We start from the raw sequence: 20,269 nt of genomic DNA, 5'->3' as shown, positions 1-20,269 counted from the left end.
GCCACACTCACATTAACTGGATGGTCATTGTCATGCTGGTAAAAATGAGAATAGAGAGGCACATCCTTGTGTCTGGAGGATGGCTTCAATCCGTAACCCAAGGCAACCTCGTGGACCACATGGACCTTGCCAGGGCTTCAGGAAAGGCACAACAGGCAGCAACCTGGGCTTTCCCTGCCAAGCCAAGGTGCACCTGGAGAGATAGTCCCAAAGAGGGTGACCAGGATGAGACATCAGGATGGACATGTCACTCTTCGAGGGATGTTAGGGGTAAATATAAACTTAGTGTTTAAGAAATCAAGGCAGAGCTGGTATTTTATAATGCTCAGTTTGCGATGGCACACGTGAACAACCCTCACACCAGAGCCTCCCTTCTTCCCCCCCCCGATGGGAGAATACGTCCACACCTAAGGCCCCCCCGCCCCCCCCCCCCCCCCGCCCCGTGCCGGGAGGGTGGTGGAGAGTGTAAGAACAGCACGGCCACATTTCGGAGGAGCACGAAAACCTCCAGGGTTGGTGATGGTGGTGCAGCCCCATAACGGATGTAAATGATTTAGAACGTCAGCTAAGGGTGGGGGGCGGGGAGAGGAATTGGGGGCAGTTCCCAGCTGGCCCTGCAGGGAGTGGAGTTCCGCTAGATTGCAGGAGGAAAACATCCCAGCTGAAGAGCTGATTCCGGTTGGGGAGTTCTTCCTGGCGCAGCTGAGGTCCCGGGCGGCAGGAGTGCCCGGGGCATGGCGGGTCTGCAGATGTGGATCTCGGCACGTCAACACCGTGCCCGTGCCTGTGCTTGGATAAATATTTACTGAGCGGCCACAGGTGCCAGCCACTGACTGGGCTGGGTCCTGGAGACCCGGTGTGACCAGCACAGAAGGGTACGCCCTCCTGGAGCCTAAGGGCACGAGGGGCTGGGCTCCGCAGCGTGGACTGGACACAAGGCAGGCTTGATGTCCTTGCCCCTGGACCCAGGGCCCTTGTTTCTCCGGGTCACATGCTATAGGTAAGATAACCCTATTGTTTTGCTCATTGTTATCGAGAACCAGAACACACTGCCTGACAAACAGAAGTCCCTGCATGGACAAGGGGACAGAATAGTTGAAACCAGAACTATTCCAGAAAATCCACACCATGTGGCCCTGGCTGTGGAGGAGCAGGTGTCCATGGCTTGTGCTTGTACTGTTCCATCACCTGGGTTTAAGCATCTGATGACTGAGCTGTCACCTTGGGGACCAGAAGAAAGAGCCCTAGGGGACAGTGACACCCAGGAGGAAAGCTGTTAAGGTGTGGGGCACAGAGTCTATCTGGGGCAAGTGGGTGCACAGTCTCCTTCTGCAAGGAGGCTTTCCCAAGGAAACGAAGAGTGCAGTATTTCCAGTGAGACATGTGAATGAGGCACCCAGATAAAAATTGTTTGCACCTTGGCTGGTGTGGCTCAGCCCATTGGGTACTAGCCTGTGAACCAAAAGATTGCAGGTTCGATCCCCAGTCAGGGCACCTGCCTGGGTTGTGGGCAAGGTCCCCCCTTGGGGGCAAGCGTGAGGTAACCAATTGATATTTCTTTCACACATTAATGTTTTTCTCCCTCTCTTCCTCCCTCCCTTCCCCCTCTCTAAAAATAAATAAATAAAGTCTTTAAAAAAATCATTTGCAGCTGTGCTGCTTGTTTCAGCAAGGCAGGCAGAGATGGGATGGGAGTACTGACTCAGAACACTGTCTTAAAAGGAGTTCTACCATGTACAAAGAACCCCAAAGAAGAGCTCTTCTTAAAATCAAGATGCAATTTGTTGTTTTTCTCGGCATTTGCCTCAAAACCGTGTTGACTGGAACATAAAGAAAAAACAGCCTCTTCGCAGTTTGGTAACAGGGCAGTGAGGGGGTCCTGAAATGAGAATCGGTGACGTAACTGTGCCATTTCTGCATCGCAGTCCCCAAAATTCACTGTGACGGCAGATGGCATTGTATTGGACTTCCTATCCTTACCTGAGGGAAAAGTACAGCCGGCCCCCGCTGCCACTTCTCTGACCAGTTACCCTGGGAGGGCCATTGTCCCTGACTCCTTGGGGACTGTCCGAGGTTAGGTCTTGGCTCCTGTGTAAATTACTACTAGTGCCTCCTGTCATTCCCCAAACCACACCAGCCTCAACACATCACACAGCCACTCTAAGCCGAGACGCAGAACTCTAGGGTGGTCCTAACTGTCACTGTAGGGCTCTAGGGAGTTGCATCTGGCACAGAAGAAACGCTGGCGCGCTCTCTGCCTGTGTGGCCTTAAACTTAGCCAGTCGGCAAACATTAGCTCAGAGCGAGCCCACGTGTTCTCTTTCCATTGCTTTCCCTGACCCTGTGACCCTTTCCCCAGCTGTGTTTTCACAAGAACTTTTCACTTAATCACACTACAGTGCAGGCTCTTGCACGCCTTCAAGGTTAAGGACAAAGGTTGAGTTTGTTGTGTCCCCAGCACCTGGCATAGTGTCAGGAGCACAGAGAGGCTCGACAAATGCCACCAGCACCGAATGAGTGTCACTAGCACGGTCTGTACAGAGAGGGAATTAGCCCAGTGATAAACTGGGGCTCACGTCTTAGAAAGGCACTGAACTCCTTGTGCACGGAGAGCCCCAAAGGCTTGCAAAGGAGGGGTCAGAGACGTGTGCGTTCATTTTTGTTACCCGCCCACCTGGCTGGGCTGGATCTGCGGGCGGTGAGGAGACAGCCTGGAGTTCCCAGGCACAGGGGCTCTTCCTCCAGGGTTAGCCAGACTGACCTTGAAGCCCAGTGAACCGTTTCCCTCCCAATTAAGAGAGAGAGGTCAGGCTAAGAGGTACCGCTTCAGCTCATCTCAAGTCAAACTGGAGAGTGGTGATGAAACCATGCACTGAATCTTAAATGGTAAAGAAGAAGGGAACCAGTGCCCTATTAAAACCACTTTTGAGAGTCTGAATTAAATTTAACAGGAAAACACATCAATCTTCTTTAATTCCTGGCAATTCCTGGAAGCTAATGATAAGAGCTGAATTTCTCTGCAGGACTCTGGCCATGTTTCCCTAAAAATCTGGAAAGATTCAAAAGTGAAGGTGCCCAGATGGAAACCCAGGCTCCAAGGCAGCCCAACTGGTAAAGAAACGAGTGTCCTCTTTTCATACAGTGTAACTTCACTCACGACAGGACAGTCACCTCCAAGCAAAAGGGACCTTCACGTCCGAGGCGTTTCCTCTGGAGCCGGGAGACGGTAAAGACTACGCAGCCATGGTGCCCAACCCCCACATGAGTTCACCATGCTTTTGCCTTTTCAGCTGGATTCCCAAATACCAGAAGGATCCAGGTCCTCACCTAAAACCTTTGTCCTCCTTACCTAAGGCCCTCCCTGACTCCAGGGTTCCGTCATTTGCTGGGGAGTATTCAGAAACAGTGCCTGCTGCCATTCCCTTCCATGCAACAGGAGGGCCTGAGAGCACCGGTGAGGCACAGGGCTCGGTGGGGAGGACTCACCCACGGGCAGCGGGCTGCTGGCCGCATCTCACAAAGAAGAGTGCTCCCAAAGCAGGGAGGTCACTTGTTTGGACTTAGAACTTATTTCCCCTTAGAAACGGTACTAATGATGCTTAGGTCCCTATCCTGCCTCACAGTCCATGCCACCCAGTGCAGGACACTCACGGCCAGTGTCCTGAGTCTTGGGGCTGGCTGGTTCCCACAGCCTTGGTGGCCCTGGGGCACAGGCGGGGAATAAGCACCGGCTTCCTGGAGGGGTGGTCAGCCTGCTGTGTGTCAGGCCCTTCATGCTTCCTAGGAACAGTGGTGTGGGGTTCTGTTTAAGAACTCAGGAAGCATCACGCAGGGAGCAGCCCAGTGAAGTTAGCTCTGAAAGGACTCTTCTCCCTAACAATGAAGAGAAACATCCCAAAGGATCCATAAGGGATGAGTAAATTATTAAACTGTTAAGATGTTGCTATAAATATACAGAGTTAATTCAATAATTTATAATCGACTGCTACAACAAAATTTCTAAGGCTCATAAAATACAGCTGGCTTTAGGAGGTAGTTAGCTTCTGGGGTGCATGCCAACTGCTTCTTTTTATTTATTTATATATTTTAAAAATATTTGTTTATTTTTAGAGAGAAGGGAAGAGAGGGAGAAAGACAGGGAGGGAAACACTGATGTGTCAGAGAAACATAGATCAGTTGCTTCTCTCATGCCCTGGGGGCCTGGCCTGTGACCCAGGCATGTGCCCTGACTGGGAATTGAACTGGCAACCTTTAGGTTTGCAGGACAATGCCCAATCCACTGAGCTACACCAGTCAGGGCAGATGCCAACTGCTTCTCTCTCGAGCAGCCAGGGTGTGGGGGTACAAGGGAGCCTTTGGGGGCCCTGGTCGGGGAGAGAGCAGGGCCCTGTGCTGTGACGGGCCAGGCACTGGCTTGTCCCTGGGAGGGAGGGGACAGGCCGGGGGTGCTGCAGCACCCGTGAGGCTCCTCACCAGGTGCCAGGGCGGTGATTAGCAGTCATGAGGGTGCGGAACCTCTCACCGGAGGCCAGTAACAGAACAGCCTGTTCCTCACTCCGCTGGGCCCGTGTGGGTGACACTGACCTTCACAGGTGCCTCTGTGCCTCCGAGTTTCCATTAGAGCCCCTGATGTCTCACCCGGATCCCTCGGGGTCAGAAAGGTTTCTTCTGAATTCAGATTTTCTCAAATTTTACAAAGGCAGCACATTGTGTAATTCATGTCTAACTGACACCCTGGGGTGTGGGTGTTGTGGGGCTGCAGCCCGTATTCAAACCCATTAATGTTTTCTACAGCAAAATGTGTGGGGATTACACTAAGCAGGATAAATAAGGACTATAAATAGCCTCACGTCAGTTCAGTTTCTGCCAGCGTTTAGGAGCTAGTGTGAAAACATGAAAACCCCTGCAGTTTTCTGAGCCCTCTGGGCCGGGCTGGGCTTGCCCTGGGGACACCTGGGCACTTTCTGCCTCCTGCCTCCCGCCTCCCCTGAGGCTCTGACTGCCGCTCCGTCTGCCACCAAGAACGAAATGGATTTAGACTAAACAGGCTGGTATAGCTGTCAAGGGGCGAGAAAAACCCTAGGCATTACTACGGGATTACACGGAAAAGCCACGGTTAGCTCTATACATTTATCTATACACAGTAGAATTTCATTCATGCATTTAGGCAAAAGCTTTGGCGAGACAAAATAAAACACAGGTAAACAGGGAATCTCTCCCCACTAGCAGGCGCCCCCCACGGCCTTTTCTGGGTTCAGAGAGCTGTGCGCCAATGGGGTGCCTTACATCTGCAGGCAGAGCTCTCCCTGATTTCGGAGCTCGTCGGTCCTGGTTCCGGCGACCTTCTCCCTGGGGCAAGTGGGGCAGGCAGCGCGCTGGTCACTCTGGCCTCCTCCCACACAGCTGAAGCAGCAGCTCAGTGGCAGAGAAGACCATGCCACCGGTGGTCACGGGACTGGGAGCAAGTGGAGACAGGGCAAGGATCTGGTCCTCAGATTCTCTGGCAAACTGTCCTCCTTCCACCTGCCACACACAGCCCTCAGGACTGTGGCCCCAGAATACATTCCGCCCAACTCTAGTCCCGCGGCGTCATTTGGGTAGCCTCCCTCAACTGAGTTCTGGAAACCCTGCTTCCTGTATCCTCTGCCTGGAGATTCCAGTGCCCCTTAGTGTATGAGGGCCTTGAGATGTCTTAAGGAAACCAGGTTAACTTCATTTAACCTATGTTCCCTAAATGCGTCTGCATATGGAAGCCTTTTGGCTAGACCTCTGTCAGCATCAACACATTCTGGGACACTGATTAAAGGCAGTTGCAACTGTGCTCCGGATTTTACGTGGAGTTGAAGGCAGCTTATCCATTTGGACAGCATTTGACCTCAAAGGCTGACAGAGGAATCCCAATGAATTATTGGGAGAGCCGATAATCCATTTTTCCATCCTCATCCTTCTCCTCTACCTCCGCCAATCATCCCAGAGCCACGGGGTGGTGGGGTGGCAGGGTGGCAGGGTGGGGTCCACAGCCTGCACCTGCCTCACGGCTGTCCCTGAGCAAGGCTGTGTACTGGGCTCGTGCCTTTAGCTGTCTTGTCACTAATGGTAAAGCAGGACTACCCACCAAGGGCCGAACACCCTCATCTGCAAGCACTGCCTGTGCAAAGCCGGGTGGACCATGGGCACTTCTGATAGAGGAAGAGGAACTCAACTTCAGTCTAAGACTCCAACGCCAACTCAGTGTGACCTTTCACATGGAAGGTCGAGACAGGACAGCAGTGGCTTTGCAAGTCAAGTGAACTCAGGTCTTTGGGCTTTGATTTCCTGTGGAATTGCCTGATGGGAAATAATTCCACAGGAAATCCTAGAAATTATAAAATCCTCGGTCAGGTGGGAGAGCTGGACCAAGTGTCCTTGATGGAAGCATTAGTTCCATGAGCCATACTACAGTGACATTCACCTGGGCAATTACTGCCCTTGGAGTCCTACGAGAGTCCTAGAAACGAAGCATTTCTCAAGCATGCGTTATTAGGTGGGACGGGAAAGTCACCATGGTAACCTCCAAACTCTGGACTATTCAGTGACAGCCAGGGACATCTACTTAGAGAGTTTTAGGGTTCCTTTCAGTTCTAGATTTTGATTGTAAAATAGTGGAGATAAAGAGTGATAGCAGCCCTGACTGGTGTGGCTCAGTTGGTTGGGCATCCTCCTGCAAAGTGAAAGGTCACCAATTCAATTTCTGGTCAGGGCATGTGTCTGGGTTGCAGGTTTGGTCCCCAGTTGGGGTGCGTACGAGAGGCAGCCAATCAATGTTTCTCTCTCACATTGATGTTTCTCCTCCCCTCTTTCTCTATCTCTCCAAAAGTAAATAAGTAAAATCTTTATAAACAAAGTAATAAAAAACATGTGCTAATAAGAGCTTGTATTTTTCTCTTATTCTGTGCCAGGAACTCTTCAGTCACTAATGTGGCTGTTGACACGTTAATTCATGTAACTTTCCCAGCAGCCTGATAGGGTAAGTGCTGCCAACAATCACAACGTACAGGTGAGGCCACTCAGGCACAGAGAGGTTTATTGGACTGCCCAAGGCTACACAGCTAGTAAGGGGAGAGCCAGGATCCAAACTCACAAGCCTGGGCCCGTAACAATAGCTGATGCTTTTCAAATCCAAATCTTTTGTGGCCAAGGCACAATTTTGTGAATTTACCAAATATTTGATTTATAAGAAAATCAGGCACAGACAGACAGACTTGTTAAGATGAACTCACTTCACTATTCAGTGACAAGGTAGTTGTAAATATTTTACCAGGAGGACTTTCTCATAACAATGTGTGAGACAAAATTATGAGGGGATTTTTATCAAAGACGCACTTTTACTAACTTAAAAACAGTACCTGGGGCTATGAAATGCTTTCCTGAATTTAATATAATACACTAAGTTACACCTAAGGGGTCGACAGGAGTGTGAACATAAACCCTATGCTGTAGGTCAGAGGACAGGTTTGGAGACAGCAGGTAAGGCCCAGACTGCGGAGAGGTCAGAGCACCAGGGAACAGAGATGCACATGGAGTATTCTGGTTCTTCTTCAGGGGCAATGCAAACCACCCCCTCTCCCCTAACCACATAACCTTAGCCAAGTGAGTTCTCCTTTCCTGCTCTGGATCCCTGCAACTCTCAGATGCAGGGAGGGCAGGCTAAGTCTAAAACCCACACGGGGAGGTCAGCAGGGATTGGCTTTAAGGAGAAGCCAATGGTCTGTCCCTGAGGCAGCTGGCCGGTCTGCACGTGTCTGAGGCAGCAGGGCCCAACGTGAAACAAGTGATGAGAAATTCACCGAAGGCCTACATTTAGGCAGAGAGCTGTTCCCGGGAAGGATGGGGCGCTGCAGGAGAATGCACAGCAGGGGGATTGGCAGGACAGGCAAGGCTGGCTGAGCTCTGGGAGACGAGCAGTCAGCTGAGCACAGACGGGCGTGTGTCCAGGGAGTTTCAGAAGCAGACGTGGCGTGGCAGACGTGGCAGTCGTTACACAGTGGGGCATGGGCCACAACAGACAAGGGACTGGGGCAGTTTCCTCTCCTCTCAATAGGGCGCACCTGGTTGTGCCTAAACAGTTTCAAGTGTATTATTCAAAATACCTAACTCGGTGCCAGCTGGGGGATGCTGGGGGCATACTGCTCTGGTGGCTCCAGCCCCACTCACAGTCCATTCTCTCTTGAAGTAAATTCTCCACGAATTGCACTGGTCTGGTGCTGCTGCTACCTCGAGCATCAGTACCTCCAAGGGACTGCAACACTTGTTGGGTCCTAGAGTGAGACACTGCCCCCGGAGCCCAGTCATCCTGGAGCGGTGAGAAGGAATCCCACGGCGATGCCCGCGGCCGCGCCGCTGCCCCTCACTGCAGGCAGTGGGTGGAGCACACAGGGTGTGGGCAGAGGACGGAACTGCCGTGGGGGCAGGCAAGACAAGTCACAGCTTTAAACAGGAAAAGATTAATCTTAACTCATTAGTTCTTCTATACTCTAAAATGGCTTGAAATCTTTCCTGCCCAATGGCTTTCCCACATTTTGATCATGACCCACAATAAAAACTTGGGTCATGTAACACAGTGACTCAGTGCCCACGCACAGACACTCCTAGAACAAACGGTCCTGAATCTCACATGTGGCGGACACACTGTAGTATTTTCTGCTTGGTCCTGTTCCATTAAAAAAACAGCTGGTCTCCACCCACTGAACCGACTTTATGACCAGCCAATGGGCCACGATGTACAGTTTGGAGAACAGTTCATTCCGAGGAGACACAGTGAACAATAAACGTTCCTGAGGCTCCGTTTCTCTCCGTACTCACAAATAAGGCACAAAGGTCACCCTCCTACCCTGCAGGCCGGTCCCAGGAGGGGCTTGGGGACACACAGCTGAGCCCCCGCCATGATGGAATGTCCCCTGAGCAGGCCTGCAGTGCCCTGCAGGGTGGCCTGTGCTTGTTATTGGGTGAATAATTTTTCCAAAGGATTAAAACCTTATTTAGTAAGATTTCACTAATTTGAAGTTTATATTCATTAGGAGAAAGGAGAAAATAAGCAACATAAATATGGTGGGAAATATATTTAAAAACCCCTTAAGAAAACCAACTTTTGGGAAGAAACCCCAAACACCCTACAATGAAAATGTTACACAAATGATTGATATATTTATTACAGCTAATTTTACCTTATGCATTAAACTGGGTCTTCTCTTTGAGGAGTTTTACTGGCAATACTGTAATTAGACGAGTCCAGGTTATAGTGTGGTCACAAAAGCAACAACACATTTCTTTATAAATGTTGTATGATTTGGAATTTTAAAAAGTATAACACACTACCATTCACTAAAATTAAAAAAAAAGTTGAAGTTTTACTGCACGAGTTTATACTTTATAAGTGCTTTTAGGGTTGCTATTTGTAATATATACACACATTCCTATTAACGAGCTGGGCCAGTTCTTACTTGGGGTAGCAGGTAACAGGACAAGTCCGATTTCACGGGCCCCACAACGGTCTGGTTCAGACAGTGTCACTGTTTCCCTGAGTACGAGGCCCAGACAGAACGCGCTCCCGGAGAGGACTGAGGTAGGAAGGCAATGTGCCAGAGACACCCCCCCCACCCCACCGCAGGCGTCCAGTGCCCCTCCTGGCCCAGCGTGCTCGTGAATGTCCCGCTGCACCGTGCAGAGGGCTGCAACGGGGTGTGGCAAATGCTGGGTTACCAGGGGTTGTGTGGCTTTCTCTGAGGCACAGTCTCCCTGGCCAGGTGACAGGCTGCCCCAGAGGGGACCACAGAAGGACCCTTACCCGACTTCTCTGACCAGGGAATTGTTGTTGTTGTTTTTTTTTTTTTTTAATTAGAGAGTACTTCATAGGACCCGTGTGGTAAGGAGGCAGGCTTTAAAAAGTGCTCCCACATCTCACCGTGGCATTGAAAATGCAGCCAATGTAAAACAAGCTGACATTTAGCTACTTGTAACATGTCCCAGGGGAGGCCCTCAAAGGGGAAGATGGTTGTCTGTGCCAAGCAGAATTTATCAATGTCTCTGGTAGACGCTGGCTCCATGTGTGGTCCCCACAGGGCCGTTCACCTGGGAACCGGCTGGAAATGCATGTTCTTGGGCGCACCCAGACCTACTCAACCGGAAACTCCGGGGCCTGGCTGCCGCCTGTGTTTCACCCACCCCGGGGAGATGCCCACGTGATAATCACGGCTGAGAACAGGCTGTGCTCCACGGTCACAGTGCCCTCGGGAAGAGGGGCAGTCCCCTGCAACCGGGGGTCTAGCCACCTCCACCTTTGAAAACAGATGAGGGAAAATAACCACTACCACCGTTGAGGCAACTAAGACAAAGAAACAGTTTTAATCTGCTTGAACACACACACACACACACTCACTGTAAAAACCGTCTCCCTTCCTCTCCCTGTGCCCATCTGACATGACTCGGTCCTGAGGTCCCAGGTGGAGCAGAGCGAGTGGGCATCCCTGAGAGCCTGCTACTGGCCAGGCACCATGCAGGAGCCTCACCCAGCCTTTAGCACCTTCAGCCCCCCGAACAAGGGATTCTTGCCCCACTGCCCACAGGGGAGACTGAGGCTCATGGTGTTGCAGGTATGTGGCCAAACAGTGGCTCTGGGCCTAACCTTGTGCAAAGTCAGTGTCTTTTCAAGCTGTGAGGGATTATTTTTACTCCTCTCCCCCCCCCCCCCCCCCGGCCCCATTTTATTGCGAGGAGCCTGGGCCTCTAAGAATGCTTTTCCCACTGTCACACAGGCAGCAGGTCACAAAGCTGGGACTGCACCCCTCTGTATCCCTCCGCACTGCAGAGGCGAGGTGAAGCCAGCGGGCCGCAGTGTGTGCTCTAGAGAGCAGCAGAGCCCCGCTGGGCCCAGGACTGCGGAGGGACACACAGAGCCTCTGCTGGAGGGAGGGTGCAAAGCACAAGAGGGCTGAGGGCCGAGCAGCAGGGAACAGTCGTCGTCATGGGAGGGAAATTGGCTTTTCTGCCCGTGCGTGCTCTCTCATTATATTTGAAAAAATGAAAAGGGGAATTAGGGCTGGCAGCCACGCAGACTTGCAGCCGAATCACTCCCAAATATCTGTGTGTTCTTTCCCCATGTATGGCGGTACATGTGGGGTACAGAAGCATGACAGTCACACTGGAACCCAGACTCTCGAAACGAAATTGGATATAATGGAAAATCAGAATAAAACTGACACACACAGTTGGACATGTGTGGCAGGACCCCCAAAACCAGAATTATCTTCTGGAGGGCAGGTCCTTTGGAGCACTGGCTCCCCCGGCTAGGTGAGTGTTCTAGGAACTCGTTTGTATCAGTGCACCAGCTGGCATTGTTGTGAGAGGCTGCGTTCGGCTTCAGAGGATTTTTTCTGAAGACTCTTTCAACATGCTTGCCCATTCCATGAAGGGTGATTTATATGAGTGCACCTGCCCACACCGCGCTGAGTGCTCAGCAAGTTTTGACCAAGAATGACATGACCCCTGTGCCTCATCCTCCCTATTCACCGTCTTACCCCGAGTCACTTTTTGTTGTTTCCCTGGATGAGAAAAGTCCTCAAAGGGAAACATTTTGCTGATGTGGAAGAGGTGAAACAAAGACGGCAGAAGCACTAAAAGGCATCAAAATCGACGGGTTCAAAAACTGTTCTGAGCAATGGAAAAATGTCTTGCCGGGTGTCTTGCATTACATGGAGAGTGCTTTCAAGGTGGCTGAAGTCCAAACATGTAAGAACCAGTACACAAATTTTTACAAATAAATTCTGTTATTTGGGGTCCTCCCCTTGTATGTTTGATATCCCATGGCTCTAAGAGGAACGGGATGAGGCGTCTCAGCCCAAGGGACCCAGAAACAGAAATGAGGGCATCCATGGGCGAGGCAAGGGAAAAACAAGCGAACAAAGCCTGGGACTTTAGTCTCACTCACGCCAGCTGGTATTTAGCATCGCCTTTCCGCAGCAGTTCAGGGACCAGGCCCCGGCTCCAGCCGTGGTGCCTGGGACTGGCACAGCACACGGCCATCGCTGCAGGGGTTCGGGGGTGCTGTTTGCACTCGTCATGACTGCAGAGTGATGGCCGTGATCAGGCCTATCATAGCATCTGGTCATCAAATCTTCAGAGAAATAAATCTATCACGACTTAACATTTTGGTAACTGGATTTCATACTTCCTATGGCAAGAAAGCTGTAATAGGAGTCCACAGAAGGAAAACCAGGAAAAGAAAAAGGAAAAAATTCGAAGGGATTTGAAAAATGAGGAAATACACACCACAGAGCAGAGGCAGTGAACTGCCTTGTGCTCTCCTAAAGTGTCACACGATAATTTTTAGTAGAGGCTTTAAAGAGATTTCAAAGGAAAGCATCTTGGATCCCGTTTAAGCCCGAGATGGCGTGTTACCACCCTACACCGCGGAATGCGGACGGCCTCGGGGAGGAGGCAGCCACCTCGCCTAGGACTCACCCGGGTGTTGTCATCCAGAGTCTAGCAACGTTCCAGCCACATAACAGGAACTCCGTAAATGTGTGACTGTTGCGAATTCAAGTGTGATGTTACATCTTTTCCAAGCCTGTAGGTGTTCACTTTTCCTCCTTCTGTAGTCACCATGAGAGTCCCTTCAGAGAAATAGCCTTGTCTACAAACCTCATGTGACAGACAAGGAGACAGGCCTGCAGGCTGGTTAGTGCCTTACCTGGGACCACCCAGGAGCTAAGGGCCAGGACTTGGAGAGGACCCGCTCTGCCCCCCAGTGTGGGGCTTTCCTGCGCTCAGCTGCTTTACCCACATTGCAGGCTGACATTGGAAGGCTGATCCTTGGGGATGATGTGTACCTAAATGGCTTGATTTTGTAGTCATATACATGGTCTGGGATGAAAAAGAAAGCTAAGAAGATTAATAGATAAACTAACAGACAAAAGGCCTGGATTGAGTGGACTCACTCTCAAGCTTTAAGGGAAAACACTTCTCTTTTCTAGTTCCTAGTCCCCTAGGGGACGCCAACCCAGCGGCTCAGAGGGAGGAGCCTTGCGCTCACCCCCAGGCCTGGGCTCCCGATGCCTCTCATCCAGGGATGACAGCCATCTGGGCGCAGAGTCTCGAGCTCCAAAGGCCTGGAAGATGCGCGGGGTAGAACTCCCTCCTCCTCCTCCCAGGATGGGGGGGTTCAGGGGACAGTTGTTGACCTGGGCCTCTTTCCCCTCAGTGACCCTCTGACCCAACAAAGGCAACAAAAGCGTTTCCCATAAAAATCCACCCTGTGGGTTCAACCTTGCCAGAGCTGGAAGGGGTTTGCTTTTATTTCTATCTGTAATCACACCTGGAACTTCTGGCAAAATGGAAGCAGGCTCCTCCATTCTTTACCAGCTATTTCTTTTGTGCCCATGAGGTATCGCCCTTCCTATTTAAGACTCATTATTTCTTTTTCCCACTTAAAGTCATAATGAATTTAGTAGCCATGAGTCATTGGTTTTATACTACTGATGCCAACTTCCTCTTATTATACTTTTGTGGTCTGATTTCCTTCCTTTGCAGCTGATTTTGGGAATCTCAAATCTATGGCTTCTGAAATTGAACTGGACCCTGTCTCTGCCCTCCATGTCTCCCACTCACTGGGCCTGGAGGTTCCCAAGTGGACATTCTCTTGCCTCTGTGACTCCTGACACAGAGATGGAAGACTTGCTGGAGCAGTGGCTGCCATGATTTAGGGTGCTGGGGGCAGTGGCGGCGGTGGTGGTGGGGCCCTGGTGGGGCCCTCGTGACGCCCATGCCACGGCAGAGCTACTCCAACACCGTGCCTTATAAGACCACAAGGCTCCAGCTGACAGTTGCAGTAGAAAGACACGCACAGAAACTCTTCTGTTTTAAGGAGGGAAACCAGTGTCTATGAGTGGTCACAAAACCCTAGTGCAGAAAATATGCCTCTGAACTTTAAAATTCAAAATAGAATTTAAGGCTGTCTTTTCAATAATTTCTTCCTAATTCCTTGGGAAAAGAGGGCTGGTTGCCAGAATGCAAGCAGTGGGCAACAGAGGGGCAAGAGTCTTTGGAATCAGACAGATTCGGGTTCAAAGCCTGTCTCTGCCGGCTCCTAGCAGAATGACCTTCGGCATGCTGTGAGCCTTTCTCAGCAGACTTCCTCATCCACAGAATCCTCAGCCTGCCCGTAGGCTGTGAAGGCAAAATGAGACTATATATAAAGCAGCTGGTCTAACGGTGGCTTATATCTGTCATTATTTGGCTGCCAGACTTTCCGAATGGTGCTGAATTGCTTGTTTGATAGCAGGGACAATTTTCCAAACTTCTCACTCCCACAGCCCCATCAAGATGAGACAGATCACAGACTCAACAGGCTGAATGACAGACACGTTCAAAACAGATTAAAGTGCCAAGAGGAAAATGTTCACTCTTGTCCTATAGACAGTTCTTACTCACACTGTCCCTCCCCTCCCCTCTGGAGTGGGAGTGTGTGTGTATGGTGAATTAAGCAGTTTTAATTACTTACCAACAGCTAAAGGCTAAATTATCTGTGCAATGTTTTCTACCTTTTGCCTAGTGTTGACCCATTTTGGAAAAGCACATAGACTTTATTAACATTATAGAGACTTGGATGGCGTCTTGCTACTCAAAGTGTAGTAGGAACAAGCAGTACCACACCCCCCTTGGAGCCTTGAGAAATGCAGTCTCAGGCCCCACCCCAGACCTAATGAGGCAAAACCTGCATTTTGACAATTTTCCCCGGGGCAATCTGCAAGAGCATTAAGACTTGAGAGGCCCTGCATTCTCCCCAGTCACTGAGCTTGGATGGGCCCTGGGATGGGAAAGGTGGTGCCCCAGGACTCAGGAGACCAAGATCCTCTGGCGGCTGCTCGGTCAGTTCTGCTCAGCCAAGCACATCACTGTCCACCTTCTGCCCCCTGTAAAAGTGGAAACTGAGAAGGATCTGAGGCTTTACCTTACGTGGCAGCTAACCACGGAGCTTGTCACTGTGTGTATGCGTGTGCACATGTGCAGAAGACACAGGACCTCTGGGACAAACTAACGTAATGCTCAATGGTGAAAGGTTCAAAGCTTTTCCAGTAAGATCAGGAACAAGACAAGGATATTCTTCTCAAAACTCCTATTCGACATAGTACTGCGAGTCCTAGCCAGAACAATCAGGCAAGAAAGAGAAACAATAGGGATCTAACTTGGAAAGGAGAAAGAAAAACTGTCTCTATTTGTAGATAATGTGATCCTAGAAAATCCTAAAAGCTCCACCAAAAAACAGAACTGGTAAATGGATTCAGAAAAAATGGAGGATATCAATCAACATAGAGAGGTCAGTTACATTTCTATATGAAAATAACAAAGTATCTGAAAAAGAAAAACTTAACATTGCATTTACAATAGCATCAAAAATAATAAAATATTTAGGAATAAATTTAGGAGGTGAAAGATCTGTACCATGAGAACAATAAAACACTGATGAGAGAAACTGAAGAAGGCACAGATAGTTAAAAAGACATCTCGTGTTCATGGATCAGAAAAATTAATACTGTTAAAATGTTCATACTACCCAAAGCAATGCACAGATTCAAAGATATCCTCATCAAAATTCCAATGACATTTTTACAGAGATCAAAAAAAAATCCTAAAATGGGTATAGAACCACAAAAGACCCTGAATGGCCACAGCAGTTCTGAGGGAAAAAAAAAAACCAAAGCTGGAGGCATCACACTTCCTGCTCTCAAGCGACGGGATAAAGCTATTACAGTCAAAAGAGTACGGCACTGACATAAAAACACAGACCCGTGGAACAGGACAGACAGCCCAGAAATAAACTCCCGCATACGTGGTCAAGGGTCCATTGACACGGAAGCCAAGAACACGCCATAGGGAAAAAGCAGTCTCTTCAACAGAGGGTGCTGGGAGAACTGGATATTCACACACAAAAGAATGGAATTGCACCCCTATCTTATACCACTCACAAAAACTAATTCAAAGTGGATTAAAGACTTAAATGTAAGACCCAAACTATAAAACTCCTCGAAGAAACCATAGGGGAAAAAGCTCCTTGACATTGGTCTCGGCAACAATTTTTTGGATACGACACCAAAAGCAGAAGCAAGCAAAACAAAAACAAAACAAATGGCACCACATCAAACTAAAAAGCTTCTGTACAGCACGATAAACAGCAACAAAGTGAAAAAGCAACTTATAATGAGAGAAACTATTTGTAAGTCATGCGGTTGATGAGAGGTTACTATCCGAACATACCTTTATGTGAGGGACTCATACGACTCAATAACAACAACAAAACCAACACGGATAGCCAACAGGTACATGAAAAGGTGCTCAGCCTCATCATGAGGGAAACATGGATCAAAATCACAATGAGCTATCACCTCACACTTGTTAGAGTGGCTATTATCAAAAAGACAAGATACATGCTGGCAAGGATGTGGAAAAAGGGATTCCCTGCACACTGTTGGTGGGGATGTGAATTGGTTCGGCCCCTGTGGAAAACAGTAGGCGGTTCCTCAATTAAAAACAGAACTAGCATGTTTCTAGCCATCCCCCTTCTGCACTGAATCCGAAGCAACGAAATCCCTGTCTTGAGGAGATACCTGCACCCCCGCGTTCACTGCAGCATTATCTATAATAGACCAGGCATAGAAACCACCTAAGTGTCTATCAGTGCATGAATGGATGGAGAAAATGTGGTACTTACACACAGTGGGATACTATTCAGCCATAAAGATAGAAAATTTGACTTTTGTGGCAACAGCCATGGACCTTGAGACATGATGCTAAATGAAGTCAGCCCTCCAGGGAAAGACGAATGCTGCAAATTCTCACATACAATATGTGGAATCTAAAAATGCCGAACTCATAGAGACACCGTAGAATGGAGGTTGACTGTGGCTGGAGGGTGGGGACAATGGGGAGAGGTGGGCCAACGGGCAGGGACTTCCAGCTGTAAGATGAGCAAGTTCTGGGGGGTCCAACGCACAGCACAGTGAGTACAATCAACAGAACTGTATTAGACACTTGGAAGTTGTTAAGAGAGGGAGCCTTATGTGTTACCATCATTAAAAAAATGTTACCGGTAATTATGTGGGGGGATGGAGGTGTTACTTGACCTTGTTAAATCAGTTAACACCTTGTCAGAATCCTCGAAGGTGATGACCATTTCTCAGTATACATGTGTATCAAATCATGCTGTACACCGTAAGCTTATGTATGTTTTATGTTCAATAATAGCTCAATAAAGCTGGGAGAAAATAATGAATTTGGAAAATCAGGAGATCGAAGTTTGGGGGGAAAATATATTGAAATTTATAGGCAATTTGAAACATTTGTAAAAACATACATTGAGGTATCTAATCTATATATAATGAATAGGTAATAAAACATAACATTGAGGCAATTTTAGTTTACTTTATTTTGGACACCAGAAAGTATTTATTTTGTATTTGTTTACTAATAATATTTGTTTATAAATATTCACTCTTTTGTGAATTGTGTTGTTTTAACTGGGAATTTGACATTTTTCTTTCCTTTTAGTTATTTGTTCTTATTTATTTCTTTCTTAAGTTTCATTTTTTGATTACAGTTTACATTCAGTATTATTTCATATTGGTTTCAGGTGTACGACATAGGGGTTGAACAATCCTGTACTTTACAAAGTGACCCCCTGATATTTCCAGGGCCCACCTGGCACCACACACAGTTATTACAATGCTATTGACTACATTCCCTGTTCTGTACTTCACAGGAATCTGACATTTTATCATTTGTATGTTCCTCATTTATTTTCACAGTCTGTATTAGGTTTTTAATTATCACTGATGTTTTTAAAACATATGTATAGAGTCATTTGAAATGTTGGGAAAAAAAGATTCAGTCTTAGAACAAGGGCTAGGCAAAAAAAAAAGACCTAAATGGAGACCTTTGATGGACCAACACTCAGTTTCTTTGCCTTATTTTTTCAGTTTCAGGGAAATGAGATAGAAATTGATGCATAGAGTGTAGACTCTGGGTTCAAGAAGTTAAAGCAGTCCTACTGATTTATAATCTGATTGGCCCGTGAATGTTATTTAGCAGCCCGACCTGCCAGTAAGTCCAGGTAAATGGATACACTCATCAAACTCCTAGGCTCCAATTAATTGCAAACCAGGAGGAACATATGTTGCCTGAGGATAGGAGTTTTGGGCCAGGCCCCACATGGGCAGCTACCCCTGCATGTGGAGCCCTTATGTCAAACTGGGAGTGAAGAGCGGGGGAGATGGGGAGAGCAGGGGAGGGCTACAGCCAACCCTCCCTGCCTCCAGCATCAGTGTATCGCTTGCTCTGCCTTTCCCAAAATGCACATCTACGTCACTCCCCAAACCGTCCAGTCTCCTGATGTGTCTGCCTACAGGAGAGTCCCCACTTTTCCATGTTAATTGTACAACTTTCCCACCCACCCCCGCCCAACCCACAGAAATGGCCAATAGTGCAGGCCATCGACAACACTTTCTCTAGCAGTGTCTGCTGTACTGGCTCCATGTGTAGCAAAAGTCACCCTTAGTTGCAGAGGCCAAGCTATGCTGTAGGGAGGCATGTGGTTAAACAAATGGAACCAACGGGAACTCCTATGATAAACAAACTTTATATGCAACTGCTGTCTTCAAAGACAGGTGCCCACATCCAAACTCATGTATTTCTATTCTATCATTTGAGCACTCCTTTCCCTGCATCTCCCACCTCCCATGACACCCACCCCACCCCTCAACAAGGAGTTAACAGCAATTACTTCTCCACATTCAGTCAGACTGGCCCAAGATGCTCTACACTTCATCATTCTGCTGAGAGAACCTGCTCCAAAGGAACACTAAAGGATGTCACTTATAATCTTCTCTCTCCCACTTTCAATCTTTAGTCCTGACAAATTCAAAGTTCTCCAAAACAAGAAGTTAGTGGTGGCAGTCTGACTTTTTGACCAAATTATCATAAGACCCGTGACACACTTTTTGCCTCGTGCCCTGCGGTCCTCCCCACAGGGTCCCGCTTGGTAGGAGGCCAGGGAGGCCACAGCCCACCCCCTTCCGACCAGCACCCAGACAGCCCGTAATGACTGTGCCTTATCTGCAAAGCCTCAGTCTCTGGCGTGACCACAATCCTTGAAGCTGTTTCCACACAGATCCGATTCTGGCTGGCCCTCGGCAGAAAACTCATCTTTGCAGCGACCCCATGTCGACAGGGGAGCAAGAGGGCTCGGTTATCCTGGCGATCAAGCACGAGTGTGACTTCACGAGCCTGAACAAACCTGTGGGCTCGTGAGGACACTGACAGGGGTGCCCCACGACGGCAGCCCCAGCAGGCTGCTTCATCTCCTCTCTGCCCTGCTGGGGACGCCTCGGGCCAACGCACTCTGCGGAGGGCCTTGGCGGCCACCCCCAGTGGGTAAGAACATTGTTGGGTGGTGCTCCACATGTGGTGTTCCTGGAAAAGGAGGAACACGCGAGGCCCTTTTCTCGTTTTGCTTTTCTTCACGGCACTGCTGCCTCTACTTGTGCAGCACACACACACACACACACACACACACACACACAATCGTCAATGTGTGCGCCATCTGCTGCCCCCACTTGACAGTAAGTTCTGTGGGAAGGGGGACTTCGTTTGTTCACTGCGTCCCAACTGGGGTGCAGGGTGCTGGGAACATAGTAGGTGCTTTCAGGTACGGGCTGAATAAATGAATGGCCATGAGCAAGGAAGTGGAACCTGTGGATGTGTGGGCCCTGGGAAATCAGCTAGAGGCTGCCATTCCAACAATCACTGGGGCGCAAACACTCCCTGCTCTATAAAAGTCTACTACGTTGATGTTTCTCTCCCTCCCTTCTCCTTTCTAAAAATAAATAAATAAAGTCTTTTAAAGATTTGCTAGAAGAACGGGGGGCAATGCAATTACAGTAACATAAGCAGTGCTCTTTGGTTGGTTCCGATGGTGCCTATAGGGACTAACCTTTAAAATCTGGTCTTACTGAGTCCTCGGTTTTTCATTCAGGATGTGTATGGCCACTACTAGGTCCATATCTGGGTACAAACACGCATGGTCTGGAGACCGAGTATGGCTTTAAGAGGGCTCTCTTTGAGAGCCCTTGGGGAAAGGAAATTGTTCTGCGACTGTGGCAGGGTGCCAGTTCTTACTCAGACCCTGGGCCTTGGCTCTGACCTCTTGTTGTAGGCCTCATTGGTCTGGGGTCCTGAGCCCTGT

The 20,269-nt window shown here is 49.0% G+C and overlaps 1 protein-coding gene across 2 annotated transcripts in view; it reads right to left on the bottom strand.

Moving 5' to 3' along the window:
* The window catches only part of LOC114510171 (death associated protein), a 55,378-nt gene that overhangs the window by 14,111 nt on the left and 20,998 nt on the right, over positions 1-20,269 (bottom strand). Inside the window, exons 4-5 of one of the 2 annotated variants that reach the window (XM_036020266.1) lie at positions 16,742-16,754; positions 9,320-9,596 (exon numbers count right to left, since the gene is read on the bottom strand). The exons of the other annotated variant lie outside the window; for it this stretch is intronic. Of the exons in view, the coding sequence (XP_035876159.1) occupies positions 9,400-9,596; positions 16,742-16,754 (210 nt within the window). The 3' untranslated portion in view covers positions 9,320-9,399. Of the gene's footprint in view, positions 1-9,319; positions 9,597-16,741; positions 16,755-20,269 lie in introns of those variants that run through there. 2 annotated transcript variants of the gene reach the window in all.

The sequence above is a fragment of the Phyllostomus discolor genome, chromosome 3 (genome assembly GCF_004126475.2).
Source record: "Phyllostomus discolor isolate MPI-MPIP mPhyDis1 chromosome 3, mPhyDis1.pri.v3, whole genome shotgun sequence".
NCBI classification, from domain to species: domain Eukaryota; kingdom Metazoa; phylum Chordata; class Mammalia; order Chiroptera; family Phyllostomidae; genus Phyllostomus; species Phyllostomus discolor.
This window is presented reverse-complemented; position numbering and strand designations above follow the sequence as displayed.